This window comes from Sinohyriopsis cumingii, chromosome 1 (genome assembly GCF_028554795.1).
Source record: "Sinohyriopsis cumingii isolate HCF-2022 chromosome 1, ASM2855479v2, whole genome shotgun sequence".
NCBI classification, from domain to species: domain Eukaryota; kingdom Metazoa; phylum Mollusca; class Bivalvia; order Unionida; family Unionidae; genus Sinohyriopsis; species Sinohyriopsis cumingii.
Genome location: NC_142961.1, coordinates 24,597,783 through 24,614,125, shown reverse-complemented (window position 1 = coordinate 24,614,125; position 16,343 = coordinate 24,597,783). Strand labels below are relative to the sequence as shown.

Genomic DNA, 16,343 nt, shown 5'->3' with positions numbered 1-16,343 from the left:
AGTTGTTGACAATTTTTTTTACACATATTTATAACCAAACAATAATTTACATAGCCTCTGTCATTATTTGGTGTGAACAGAAGGTGGTAGCACACTTTGATATTTTCAAAGTACATACAGGAAAAGGCTGCTGTCTTATTTGGGGAAATGACATCACACCTTCAAAATATACATAATATTTCCAAAGGTATTATCATTGACTTTATCAGTTCCTTTTGAATGACTTTATTCATAATTTTTAAACAAATTTTTCAGTATTTAATTACAAATATAGAAGTTGAAACTATATCAGTTTATTTACACAGAATCCCAGAACAAAAACTGGTATAAAATGACAAAGGTAAAAAGTTACTTTACGTCAGTTAAGACGTAAAGAGATCATTTCCATAATGAATCATAAACTTTGAGTTTACACAAGACTACCATGAAAAATCTAGTCAGGTTCAAAAATTATATTTACTATTGAGTAAAATTAAATCCAAATTCATCATGTTTGACAGAAAATAAAGACCTTGACGTATACTTTTAGTCTTGAATCTTTAAAACTTTCACCATCCCTCATTTAGCCAGAAATCGCACATATTTTGGTTATGTAATCATATACATTATTTGATGGCCAACTCCTTGAATGACCCACTATCACATCAATAATTTAGCATTCTATTATTATTATTATTATTATTATTATATTAAGCTGGTGCCAGTTTCAAATGAAATGTATGAAACTAATATCAGAAAAGAAAACTTCAGCAACTCTTAGCAGGATTTTTTTTAAAACTACTGCACGAGTTTAATAATTTCTTTATACTTAGTCCCAAAAGTGTCGTAATACACAACAAAGGTAATGAAATGTTTTGAATACAACCACAACTAAGTGCATTGAATTGTTAGGACAATGCTGTGGGTACATATAGGGCTGTTGTTGAAGTTATTTTATTACATTTGTGTAATCTTTTAAATCCTTCTGATTTTGTATAGGTACTGTACTCATTTCCAAAAATAAAAATTTTGAATAATTCAAACAGAAGAAATAACATTAAATTTCATCAACATTTCTTTTGGGATGGATCAGTACGGTTATGATAAATGTTTGTTTTATAGTGCAAGATGCTGGCCTGGAAAATAAATATATATGAAGCTGATGACTGACAGTTGCCATGCCAGGACTCTCCAATACCTTACAAACAAATTCAGTAATGAAGAAATTTGTCTTTTTAATGATCATTTTGAAAGAATTTGATAGAAATGGCAATTTAATCAGCAACTAATTTGACTAAAAGGAATGCAGATACAACATAAAAACCCTTTACCTTGATTGTTTAATTCATGTGAGTGAAAAGAATATAGATCTTATAGCAGTGAGTGAAAAAGAATTGTGTGGGCGTAATGTAAAATGTCAATTTACCCCTAATGGGTACCTCTCTTTAATGCTAATCCTGATGCATAGTACTGAAATTAAAACTTTATAGTAGATTGACCTCAGATTATATATTTTTCTAATTAATGAATGACATTCACTGCATCCTGATTTATATAATCTTAGAGAATAAACCACATTAATTGTAGTAAGAGAAAAATTTAAATACATTAATTGGCACATTATTAATAAAAATATATATTTTCTAAGCTATATGAATTAAAGAGTAACGATTAATGTTGTAATTATTTTCTTAGTGCAAACATGGGATCATGAGGCACTTATTGGGTGTGTGAAATGAATGATGTTATAAATGTTGTTGTTGTTGGGTTTAATGCCATTTTCAGCCTACGATAGGCTATACATGGCAGGTGGTATTAATGGTGGAGGAAGAACTGGGGAAAACCCTGGAAAGAACCACCGACCCACAAGAAGCTACCGGCAAGCTTTCTCACATACCCACACTGGCTGAATCCGAGACTTGAACTGGTGCAGACAGAGGTGAGATGGCAGTGATCCATAATGGAGAGCGCTTTAGACCACTCAGCCACTCGGGGCTCCCTTATAAATATTGACTTAGTTCAATCTTAATTTGACATGGTGAATCACCCCAGCTCAAACATTTCTTTAAAGAGCCAATTTGTATGACTTTTTGAAGCAGTTTTTGATTTTATGGATAAAAATGTTTAATCTCAACTTTAAAATAAACCAAAGTTAGGTATCTGATGTTTGTAATTACATAATAACAGTAAACCTACTAATCCAGTCTGCCCTTTAATAAACATTCATACCTTGGCAATGGAGAGTGGCATGGTAAACCCACACAAACTGGAAATATTGCTGTTTTTTTGTTTGGTTACTCAGATACAAAAATGTAAGACAATGTACACTGCATGATATTTCTCTACCATGTCTACAGATAATGATTCAATCTCCAAGGAAGGATTAATGTACTTACCCTGTCTACAAATAATGAACTTCAGTCTTTAGGGAAGAATTAGTGTACTTACTCTGTCTTCAGGCAAGAACTTCAGTCTTCAAGGATGAATTAGTGTATTTACCCTGTCCACAGAATGAACTTCAATCTTCAAGGAAGGATTAGTGTAATTACCCTGTCTACAGAGAATGAACTTCAATCTTCAAGGAAAGATTAGTGTAATTACCCTGTCTACAGAGAATGAACTTCAGTCATCAAGGAAGAATTAGTGTACTTACCTTGTCTACAGGAATGAACTTCAGTCTTCAAGGAAGGATTGGTGTAATTACCCTGTCTACAGACAATGAACTTCAATCATTAAGGAAGGATTAGTGTATTTACCCTGTCCACAGAATGAACTTCAATCTTCAAGGAAGGATTAGTGTAATTACCCTGTCTACAGAGAATGAACTTCAATCTTCAAGGAAAGATTAGTGTAATTACCCTGTCTACAGACAATGAACTTCAATCATTAAGGAAGGATTAGTGTACTTACCCTGTCTACAGGCAATGAACATAGGTCATTAAGAAAGGATTAGTGTACTAACCCTATCTACAGAGAATGATTCAGTCTTCAAGGAACTATTAGTGTAATGACCCTGTCAACAGACAATGAACTTCAGTCTTTAAGGAAGGATTAGTGTATGTACCCTGTCTACAGAGAATGAACTTCAGTCTTTATGGAAGGATTAGTGTACATACCCTGTCTACAGAGAATGAACCTCAGTCTTCATGGAAGAATTAGTGTATTTACCCTGTCTACAGAGAATGAATTTCAATCTTCAAGGAAGAATTATTGTACTTGCCCTGTCTACAGACAATGAACTTCAGTCTTTAAGGAATGATTAGTGTACTTACCCTGTCTACTGAGAATGAACTTCAGTCTTCAAAGAAAAATTAGTGTACTTACCCTGTCTGCAGGAATGAACTTCAGTCTTCAAGGAAGGATTAGAGTAATTACCCTACAGAAAATTAACTTAAGTCTTTAAGGAAGGATTCATGTACCTTACCATCAATATTGCTTAATAATTTATCATATTTTGAAGTGTAAAATGAGGAACTGATATTGGTCAAAAACTTTACACAAGTTCAGTTTAACTTTTGTGCTGATCTGTATCATGATAGTGAATAATGCATACATAAGAAATCAAGATAATCACAACTACTCACGATCCAAAGTCCATCAAAAACAAGTGTATGATTGTGGTGCTCTTGAATTAGTTCTTTCCATACTCTTTGTGTCTCATTCTTAAAGAAGTCTGGGAACACAGTCTTCCCTTTTGGCCAGACCTAAACATTTCAGGAAGAGTCATTAAAAAAAACATATTGGTACTAAGAAAGAATTGTTGTCATCAAGCTATGAAGCATTCACTTTTTAGTGATACCCATTTTTGAAGTAAATTAGGTTTCTCTAATTAATACTTACTCAATCATTACATGTTAAGATTCCTTCCACTAACTTACAAACCCAGCTAATCCAAGCTAATGAAGTACTTAATATGTTTTGGTTTGCTTTAGGTAAGTGTTAAATGTTGTCCACTTAGTGAGAAAAGGACAGACAAGACAGGTCTCCTCTCAGACAGACTAATGTTAGTTAGAGAAGGACAGACAAGACAGGCACCCCCTCTGACAGACTGATGTTATCGAAACAAGAACAGACAAGACAGGCCTCCCCTCAGACAAATTGATGTTAGTGAGTTAGTGAGACAAGGACAGACAAGACAGGCCTCCCCTCAGACATATTGAGGTTAGTGAGACAAAGAAGACAAGACAGGTCATAACTCAGATAGACTGATTTCAAATCATGTTACTCATGTGTTACTAATGGACTGGAAGTGCATGTATATATTCATTATTTTTAAGGGTTTAATGGCATGGTGATAATGGAATTGAAGTGCATGTACATATTTAGTATGTATTAGAGTTTAATGGTATGGTGAAAATGGCAGTGGATGTGTATGTATATATTTCGTATGTATTAGGGTTTAATGGCATTTCAATAAACGGCTGGATGTGTATGTATATATTTAGTATGTATTAGGGTTTAATGGCATTTCAATAAAGGACTGGAAGTATATGTAAATATTAAGCATGTATTAAGGTTTAATGGCATGGTGATAATGGCAGTGGAAGTGTATGTATATATTTAATATGTATTAGGATTTAATGGCAATTCAATAAAGGACTGGAAGTATATGTAAATATTAAGTATGTATTAGGGTTTAATGGCATGGTGATAATGACAGTGGAAGTGTATGTATATATTTAATATGTATTAGGATTTAATGGCATGGCAACACAATAATGGTAATGTGGTGCTGATGAAAGGTGAAGTTCTAAAACCTTATGTGTCCAAAATTGCACACAAATGGGAAGGAATGTAAATCCTTCCAAATAAATGCAAACATGAGTACTACGAGACAAAAAGGTAAAAAGTTTAATATAAAGAATTACAAACAAGTTTAGAAAGAAAGTCACTTCAAAATAAATGTAAACTTCAACTAATTAACTACTACAAGATAAAAAGTAAAGATGTTAAAATCTGTCAGTGAAAGATCAACTTTAGAACAAATGGGTAAATTGACCATATTGTGTGAACGAGCCATACTGTGTGAATGGATGACACATACTGTGTGAATGGTCCATATTCTTTGAATGGACCATACTGTGTGATTGGACCATACTGTGTGAATGGACCATATTATGTGAATGGGTTATACTATGTGAATGGACCACACATACTGTGTGAATGGACCATATTGTGTGTGCATGGACCATATTGTGTGAATGGCCATACTGTGTAAATAGGCCATACTGTGTAAATGGACCATAAAGTGTGAATAGACCACACATATTGTGTGAATGAACCATATTCTGTGTGCATGGACCATACTGTGTGAATGGACCATACTGTCTGCAGTTACCATACTGTGTGAATGGGCAATACTGTGTAAATGGACCATAAAGTGTGAATGGACCACACACACTGTGTGAATGGACCATACTCTGTGAATGGTCCATACTGTGAATCCCCTGCAAGAGCATGCAGACAAGGCAAAAGCAAAGTAGTACCAGTCAAAAGATGGGATTTGGTATCAATCCCATCATTCCATCTATCCAAGGGGACTCAATCTCATCTATTTCCATCTCAGTAAGCAGTTCAGTACTAAAGGCTACAAGGTGCTAAAGACATTCTAAATGAGAAGGTTGGATTTAGTGACAGAACTTGCTGACATACTATGATCACATATTTGAAGATAGATTTAGAGACAGAACTTGCTGACATACTATAATCAGATACTAGAAAATAGATTAAGAGACAGAACTTGCTGACATACTATGGTCAGGTACTTGAAGATAGATTTAGAGACAGAACTTGCTGACATACTATGATCAGGTACTTGAGACAGATTTAGAGACAGAACTTGCCGACATACAATGGTCAGGCACTTGAAGATAGATTAAGAGACAGAACTTGCTGACATACTATGATCACGTACTAGAAGATAGATTAAGAGACAGAACTTGCTGACATACTATGATCAGGTACTAGAAGATAGATTTAGAGACAGAACTTGCTGACATACTATGATCAGGTACCTGAGACAGATTTAGAGACAGAACTTGCTGACATACTATGGTCAGGTACTAGAAGATAGATTTAGAGACAGAACTTGCTGACATACTATGATCAGGTACTTGAGATAGATTTAGAGACAGAACTTGCTGACATACTATGATCAGGTACTTGAGATAGATTTAGAGACAGAACTTGCTGACATACTATGATCAGGTACTTGAGATAGATTTAGAGACAGAACTTGCTAACATACTATGGGCAGGTACTTGAGATAGATTTAGAGACAGAACTTGCTGACATACTATGATCAGGTACCTGAGACAGATTTAGAGACAGAACTTGCCGACATACTATGGTCAGGTACTTGAAGATAGATTAAGAGACAGAACTTGCTGACATACTATGGGCAGGTACTAGAAGATAGATTTAGAGACAGAACTTGCTGACATACTATGATCAGGTACTTGAGATAGATTTAGAGACAGAACTTGCTGACATACTATGGTCAGGTACCTGAAGATAAAAAGACAGAACTTGCTGACATACTATGATCAGGTACTTGAGATAGATTTAGAGACAGAACTTACTGACATACTATGGTAAGGTACTTGAAGATAAAAGGACAGAACTTGCTGACATACTATGATCAGGTACTTGAAGATAAAGAGACAGAACTTGCTGACATACTATGATCAGGTACTTGAAGATAGATTTAGAGACAGAACATTATTCCTGTACAACACAACTTGATAAAAAAAATTATTCTTTGTTAGGATAGGAAACTAAATATGGACTTGGCATTCTTTCTCCCCTGTGACATAAAGACTATTCAAGTTAAAACCGATAAACAAACAAATTATGAATGTATTAAAATTAGCACAGTTAATGATAAGCAGGTATTTCAGTTCAGTTGGCAATTAACTCACATATCCAAGGAGAGAACCCACAGGGTCTTTGCTGCCATCAGGTACTGGGTAATTGTCTGGCCACATGATACTGCCATTAACTGCCTTCATCTTCTCATAGGGAGCATAGTTTGTCTCATTGGAAATGAGGGCAGGGTCCTGAAGAAAATGAAAGCATAACAATTAACAGATTTTATAAACTGTCACAATAAATTTAACGCAAAGCATGCAAACAAATACTACACTTCTGTAAAAGTGGCATGGTTGCAAAATCCAGTAACTTTAGCCTTGAACTAATTAAGAATATTATTAACAATACTTAACAATACCTCCATTGATTGATCTTAATTATCAACTGGTATTTATAAATTTTTTCACCCATGCTACATATCTGTCTAATCATCAATCTACCAACTGTTCTCTTTCAGTTTTGGTACCCTTTTCAGGTACCAGGTGTAAAAACAGACATCAATGAAAAGCACAATTCCTTTATAACTGCTTTATTCAATATGTTTTCTAAGCAATATTTTACACCATGTGAAATTTAATATAACAACATTCAATGGAATTATAACTAGTTCTGACAAAAAAAAACAATACTTTTTGATATACCTATTTATTAAATGTACCAAAGATGATGTTCTCAGCATAACAATTACTGCTGGTTTTATATCAGTGTTATCCTTCTTTGATTCACTGATTTCCTTTCAAACTAGTATTTTTAAAACATACTTTTTTCTCTTACAAAAAAGGAGATTTTCATCCAGCCATACTGTTTTTAATAATGAATTATTAATTGATGACAAGGTGATGTACTATCTAGAAAACATGTAACACATAATTAACAGACATTTCCAGTCAAGTCAGATGGTAAAGTTTAATTGGAATAGGTCCCCAAGTAAGTTTTATTGGAATAGGTCCCCAAATACATTTTGGCGGGTGATAATCAAAATTACTTGCTGTAGCTACAAAAGTACCTTTTATATTCAGACATAAGCTTTACATATTTTGTTGTAAAGGTATTATTTGATGACACTCATCAACACAAATGAAGAAGTTTGAGGGGTAACTTATATAATAATCATAATAATAATAATAATAATAAAGACTTTATTTAAAGAAGGTAATTCAGTAAGTTACAGAACTAATCTACCTTGAGGCCTTCTATCTGTTATGTACAATATATACAGTATATACAACATGATGTGAAGAATCTGGCTTGACACGAGATAATTAAGTAATTTTAAAAATCAAAGTATCAAGCCTGGAACATATGTACAGGCATCTGTGAACACATAAACGTATATAAAATATCATCCTGCATTGAAAAATTCAACTGTGGAAATGATGCAAAATTATAGAAAAGCAGGTGGTATTTATTTTTATAGAACAGTTCAATTGTCTAAAGGTTTCATCCATCTGAGATATATTGATTATGAAAAGAAGAAATACTAGGAGCCTGCCTTATGTCACTGGGGATGTTGTTCTATACCAGTGGACCAGTATAATGAAAACTTTTTTTAAACAATTCCTTCTTTTGGCCTTGGTATAATGTAATTTTTACTTCTAATGGACCTTAAATCTGGAGTACCAGTAGCATATCTTTGCTGCAAGATATTGCTTAGATAGACAGGAATGGCTTTTCTGGATACTTTAAACATCAATTTGGCCTTTCTAAGAAATATATTTTCATGTATTGTTAAAATCTTTATATTATTCATTGCATCCTGAAAATTGCCTATATACTGATCCAGAATTAAATGGCAAGCCCTCTTTTGGAGTCTTTAAAGTGTTGTAATGTTTGAATTAGAGGCATTACTCCAAATTACATTACAGTAGTCCAGATATGGCTGAATATAACTTTTATAAAAGATATCATGTATGTAGTACAGATCATGGGGTAGTATAAGTCAATTATAACTGATATCATGTATGTAGTACAGATCCTGGGGTAGTAAATCAGTTATAACTGATATATGTATGTAGTACAGATCCTGAAGTAGTAAGTCAGTTATAACTGATATGTCTGTAGTACAGATCCTGGGGTAGTAAGTCAGTTAAAGCTGATATTATGTTGTTTTTTTTTTTTACAGATCCTGGGGTAGTAAGTCAATTATAACTGATATCATGTATGTAGTACAGATCCTGGGGCAGTAAGTCAATTATAACTGATATCATGTATGCTGTACAGATCCTGGGGTAGTATGTCAATTATAACTTATATCATGTATGTAGTACAGATCCTGGGGTAGTAAGTGTTCTCAATTTTCTTCAGCATGATGTTCCAAAAAGCAACAGTAGACCTTGATGATGAAGATGGCATTTATATCAGATTTCACACTGATGGCAACCTCTTCAACTTAAGATGACTTCAGGTCCACACCAAGACCTTGGAAAAACTGACTAGAGAACTTCTCTTTGCAGATGACACTGCCCTTGTTGCCCACATGGAAGTCACCTTACAGTGCATAACATCCTGCTTTGCAGAAGCTTGCCAGCTCTTTGGTCTTGAGGTCAGCCTAAAGAAAACTGAAGTACTTCACCAGCCTGCTCCCATTAAAGAGTACCAACCACCAAGCATCTTCATTGACCAGACAGAGCTGAATGTAGTCCACCAGTTCACCTACCTGGGCTGTGTGATATCCTCTGATGCCAAGATCAACAAAGAAATAGACAACAGACTGGCCAAGGCAAACAGGGCCTTTGGCAGCCTCTATAAACGAGTGTGGTACAATGCCAGTCCCAAGAGAGGTACAAAGATCAGCATCTACAGAGCTGTCATACTGACCACCCTCCTATATGGCACCGAATCCTGAGTCACCTACAGCCGCCACCTCTGCCTCCTTTAACACTTCCATCAACGCTGCCTCCGCACCATCCGTAACATCCACTGATGTGACTTCATCACCAATACTGAAGTCCTCAAACAAGCAGGGATCACCAGCATTGAGGCCATGCTCATGAAGATACAGCTATGCTAGGCAGGGCACGTGTCCAGGATGGAGGATCATTGCCTGCCAAAGATCAAACTGTATGGTGAGCTGTCAACTGGCCATGTTGGAGGAAAAATGATGGTGAAAAAAAAAAACGGGAACCATTGGCAGCACCACCACAGCCCAGACATTCCCCTGCAACCTCTGTGGATGGACATGCCTGTCACGTATTGGGCTCATCAACAGACATGGACATCCCCCTTCCTAAATCTTCACAAGTGAAGTCAAGCCAATGAAGTCAATTATACCTGATATCATGTATGTAGTACAGATCCTGTGGAAGTCATTTAATTATAACTGATATCAAGTATGTAGTACAGATCCTGGGGTAGTAAGTCAATTATAATTGATATCATGTATGTAGTACGGATCCTGAGGTAATAAGTCAATTATAACTGATATCATGTATGTAGTACAGATCCTGGGGTAGTAAGTCAATTATAACTGATATCATGTATGTAGTACAGATTCTGTTGTAGTAAGTCAATTAAAACTGATATCATGCATGTAGTACGGGTTCTGTGGTAGTAAGTCGATTATAAAGCATTTTATAAGTTCAGGAGATATGCTTTCACACCTATTTTGTTTTGCGTCTGAGGCTACAGATCATTCAAACAAATGGGAAAACATTGTGACCAAATGCTTAGTTGGTGACACATCTATTGATTTTATAACATAGAAACAATTTAGAATTCAGCTTAGTCAGCAATATCATTAAATTATTATTCATTGTTGACAATTTTACTTTCTTTATTTGGTATTATCATGGATAAAGCAATCACTAATGGCTGATATAAAGATATCAAATAAAATTGACTCACTTCTGGTAAATGACACCATAGTCACTGATGACACTGACATTGCAAATGTTTTCAATGATTTTTTTTCCCCAACAATACCACAAAGTTAAAAGAACCAGTGATAGAAAACAACTTTAATGAACTGACAAGGTTCTGCAGCAGCAAAATCTCTAGGAAGGTATGTTTCTCTATCCCACCAGTATCAATAAACTTTGTTGAAAAATGTCTCAGTGAACTTGATACCAAGAAAACTACAGGACTTGACCAGATTGGTCCATGACTCATTAAATCTTTTACCTCTGCTATTGTTGATAGCATAACATTCATAATCAATTTAAGTATTGCAACCTCATCTGTCCCCAAAATATGGAAAACTGCAAAAGTAACCCCTATTCACAAATCTGGTTCTAAGGATGATGCTGATGACTACCAACCAATCTCAATACTATGAAACTTGTCAAAATTGATTGAAAAACATGCGCATGACTCATTCATGTCATATTTAACCAAACACTTGCTGTTACACCCTCATTAATCAGGCTTTAGACAGAAACATTCATGTGAGACTGCCTTGATCTCCCTAACTGATAAATGGCTTCAAGCACTTGACCAAAGTAGAATAATAGGATCTGTTTTTGTAGATTTCTGGAAAGCTTTTGACATGGTGGATCATGAAATCATTTTGAAGAAACTGAAAATCTATCAATGTGATGAAAGAACAGTTGGATGGTTTACTTCATACTTAAGTGAGAGAACACAACATGTTTATATAAATAATGTTCTGTCTGAACCTGGAACAATTAGATATGGAGTACCACAGGGCTCAATTCTGGGTCCATTACTATTTATTTTATTTATTAATGACCTACCACTTTTACTAAGAGACTCAATATCATCTACAGATCTCTACGCAGATGACACAACATTGCAGACATCCAAACCACAAAGCATGAACTTGAAATTTCTTTACAGAATGCCCTAAACAAACTGGAAAACTGGTGCACATGCAATGGCATGGTGGTAAATACTGGTAAAACTAAAACATTACTTATCTCAACATGGCAAAAAAGGACAAATCTTGATAGTGATGAACTATGTCTGACATGGAAGGATACAAATTTGTAAATGGTCTGTCATGATAGACTACTTGGTGTCCTGGTAGATAATAACCTATTATGGACTAAACATATGAAACATTATCAGTAAAATGTCAAATAAGTGTTTATGGCTTCTCAGTGGGATAAAACATTTTCTCCCTGAAAGGCACAGAAAACTATTTTATAATAGTTACATACTACCCTACTTAGACTACTGTAATACAGTATGGGGTAATCCAAATGATAAAAACATAGCAAAGTGGGCACATCTTCAAAAAAGAGCATTTGGGCTAATATCAATTCAGAAAGAAAGCAAGGAAAATTTAGCAGGTAAGTTAAAAAATATTACCTATTGAAGACTGAATCTGTTTGAGAAAAGCCAAATTAATGTACAGGATATCCAATAATAGTGTTCCTGAATATTTACAATCACTATTCCAGTATAGGCTACCTGGTAATACTCCCCACCTGTGATCCGTGTCTACCAAACAGTATAAAATTCCCAAACCAAATAAGGAATTATTTAACAAAAGTTTCCAATACTCTGGAACATTGCTCTTGAAAAGTATTCCAGCTGACATTAGAAATGCCCACTCTATTTCCTTCTTCCAAACCCAATATATCCAGTGGCATCAGAGATGCAGCTTAAATAAATAAATTCCATTGTATGAGGGCTTCAAGGTAGATTAGTTTTTAGCTAATTGTGTTACCCTCTTTAAATGAGGTCATTATTATTACAATTATTATTATTATTATTATTATTATTATTATTATTATTATTATTATTTGAGAACTCATGACTGATGTCTGGTTATTCAGACTATGTACCAGTCTAACATTTGAACTACCAGACATATATATATATATATAATATACTAAAATTATTAATGCAGTGTTAGAGTTGTCTTATAAAAGAGACATAAAATGCTTTTAAAAAATCTGACCTTACTCCTTTAGCATGTAAAGGTGAACTTGGTTAGCTAGTTCACAATGTTTTGATAGATGCTGCTTGGTTTTCCCCAGCAGACAATCACTTGTTTGTGCCATTCATTTGATACCTGCTCAATGCTATGTTGAGTCCCTTTCATGACACCATGCAATTGATGCCTGCAATGATCCTTTGATGTGATTTCCAAGACTGTATAATCAAAGTGTCTCTTACAGACACCAATTGTTCTGTCACTTACCATGTACTTTGTGACTTGGATATCTTACACCATGAATTGATTTAACATAGGTACTTTCATGACTATGGGGAAAAGAAAACATAATGCATACACTGCAGACTTTGAATTTGGTGTGTCAGAGAAACAGAGCATGATTGGCACAAGAAAAAATTAGTTCTAGGTGATAATGCCAGGTGTCTTAAGAAAATCTGAATAATGGAAAGAATGAGGTGGGTTCTAGAGCAGCATAAAAATGGGGATGCAGTCACCAGAAATGTTAATAGACTGAAGGTTGTTTCCATTGCCAAGGCTAACAGTGATGAATGTTTTAAAGCTTCAGCTGGATGGTGTACATGATTTATGCAATGTCACAGACTTGAACTCAGACAACATCCATATAGCCCAAAAATTGGCAGTTGATGTTGAGAAGTAAGTGGATAATTTTTTAATTTGTTATCAGTGAGAAGAAACAGAATGATTTTGATCTCATGCACATAGGAAATATGGACAAAACTTCCATGTTTTATTTTATATGCTGGCAAAATTCAACTGTGCACCCAGTTGGAGACCACAAATTCATCACATGATTTTATCAAAATATTCTGGGCAATACGGGGTCATGGACATCAATGCATGAAGCACTGTATTGTGTCACATAAAAATCTGTTCCCTTGTTTCAATTTATTTTCAAAATTACCATGATTACCATAGAAAAGGAACCAAAGTCTGTTTCCATATCTTGGCTGTCTTTATATATTTAAAAAAACAAAATAAATCAGCACACTTAAAAGAATCCATAGTCTGCTTGCTTTGCAATAAAATAACCTTCGTATTGATATCCTTAAAAAAAAAAAGTAACCAAAGTCGGCTTCTAAGGTTCGTTTGCTTGTCATAAAAAGACCTTTGTCTTTGATGTCCTCTCGGTAAGTTCAAAGAAGGAGTTTACTGCTTGCTGCCAGTTGTGTTTATTCACCACCTGGGCTTCTGTGTGCTTGGTATCTGTAGTAATAATTAATACAAAGGAGCATTGATGTCTGCGGGTAAATAGTAATGACACTTTTGTAACCCGTGCTGGCAAAAAGATTGTCACTTACATTTAAGTGAACGTGTTTTCAAATAATGATTTTTATTTGCTAGATACTGTCATACTGTAGGCCTGGATATAATTCAATACTGATTATTTTGCACCTAATACCATGTCATATGTAAATGACAGTTGTCTTCAAGATATCAGGAGATTATTTCCCTCTTGTTTGCAATTTTGTTGGATCCAGCTTTCAGTAGGATAATATATTCAAACCTCTGAGCACAACCAAACACAATTTGTTTCTCAATGTTCATGTCAATGAACAACGTGGCATGTGTTATCGGACATAAGCGATACATGGTTCAGTATGGAAGCTTATGCTACATATACAGATTATGTAGATGTATTTTATTCTTTAATGCTCATGTTGATAAAAAAGGAATAAATGATAACAATAAAAGGTTAGTTTCTTTTTTTTTATTATCAAAAAAGCGTTTTGTTTATCTATTTTATTGCAACATGCAAATAGGGGGGGGGGAACACAAATACAATACAAATTTTTTAATTTCTTAAGTCTTGGGATATATGACCAAAGTGAAAAAAGTTTCACCATAAGTTCTGGGACAGAAAAAAATTTATTTTATCATGTCCCAATATATATGGTAAATACGGTATATGGGTTGTGTGTGTGTGTGTGTATATATATATATATATATATATATATATATATATATATATATATATATATATATATATATATATATATATATATATATATATATTGAAAATTATAAGACAAAATGGTACTCACCAATATGATGATTGTGTGCATCCCACCCTCTTGTAGGGATTTGAAGTAGTCATTTAATCCAGGGAAATTCTTATTATCCACTGTGAAGTCTTTCCTCTCATCCATATGATCAATGTCTGCATACTGTACATCCTGTGAAGACAAGTTGATGATCCGTGTATTCTGTCATTATTCATTGCACAGGAACCCACCACTTTGATGTTTATCTCCCATCAAAATCAATGATCACAGTCTATATTATGTACATCACTTTTAAAATACAGTATTTCTCACATCGTAAGAAAATGGAGCAAGCTTCATAAAAAGATACCCTTAGTAAATATTAGGCATCTTGTTGACCAACAGATTTGAAATAATCATTGATTTTATTGTGTCTACACAGGTCAGAGATAATCAATACAAAGTCAATGTGTTTTAATAGTGTCTACACAGGTCAGGAGTTAAGCAATACAAAGACAATGTGTTTTCATAGTGTCTACACAGGTCAGGAGTTAAGCAATACAAAGACAATGTGTTTTCATAGTGTCTACACAGGTCAGGAGTTAAGCAATACAAAGTCAATGTGTTTTCATAGTGTCTACAAGGTCACGATTTAAGAAATAAGGCAAGTGTTTTCAAAGGTACATGTTCACCTACCACTTGCACAAAAAGTTGGGTCCATGTATCAAGAGCATCATCCACATAATTAAACATAGATACCATACTCCAAGGAAACACTTTTCTCCATATTTGTATACAATATTATCTAAGAGAGTTTTCAAGTGGTCAGTTACTTGTGTTGGTTGTTCCACTATTTGGATCAGACAAAACGTTTCTATAAAAATTCAGCCAATTTCTGTTAATCTGATTATACATAAGATCCTGGTTGAAGTCACTGAAAATATAAATTTCTTTTTGGTCATCAGTCACATTATCTAACTGCTTTTCAAAACACATATTTCATCTGACCTTTGCAGACAGGGACATAAATAAAGCATGGTAGGAATGGATTTTTATTTGATTCATTTACCTGATCCATATTGTTTCAGTTTCATTTCTTGCATATACAAAAACATATTTACTGCATGAATTTCTATCATGTCTGATTGGTGTTCCATAATCATCAATAAAAAAAGTCATTTCCATGATTGTTATTTAACATTATACTTTTAAACCAAGAATACATACACTATTGAACTTAGATGACAATAGTAATTTCAGGTGGTCTAACTTATTATTCCATCCTTGCATATTTATATGGTCACTGGTAGACCTTTTCCTTTGATTCCTCTTGGCACTGTTAGTATAGCATTACATTTTTAAAATAAATATATTGTTACTGTTTTGTAGCAGTTTTGTCTGTGATCTAAACTAGTCTAACTTTAGGAGCAGAGTACCCTGTGAAAGCAGAAAGAAAATGAAGTGGTATGGGTTGAGTTCATCGCATCTGATAACCAAAATGGTAGAGTCCCCTGCTGGTGGTTCTTTTTTGCAATCATAAGTGTTCATGAATATAGTAGTCAGAGCCTTTATCAACTTACATCAGGACAATAGTTTTGGTATTCTGTTGTTCTAGGAGGGCCTGTTTTCTC

The 16,343-nt window shown here is 34.3% G+C and overlaps 1 protein-coding gene across 3 annotated transcripts in view; it reads right to left on the bottom strand.

Annotated features, from left to right (window-relative positions):
* The window catches only part of LOC149806562 (maltase-glucoamylase-like), a 353,277-nt gene that overhangs the window by 170,111 nt on the left and 166,823 nt on the right, over positions 1-16,343 (bottom strand). For all 3 annotated transcript variants that reach the window (XM_089954672.1, XM_089954663.1, XM_089954683.1), the window contains 3 exons: positions 14,773-14,904; positions 6,900-7,037; positions 3,564-3,683 (listed from right to left, as the gene is read on the bottom strand). In XM_089954672.1, coding sequence (XP_089810798.1) covers positions 3,564-3,683; positions 6,900-7,037; positions 14,773-14,904 — 390 coding nt within the window. The remainder of the gene's footprint in view (positions 1-3,563; positions 3,684-6,899; positions 7,038-14,772; positions 14,905-16,343) is intronic.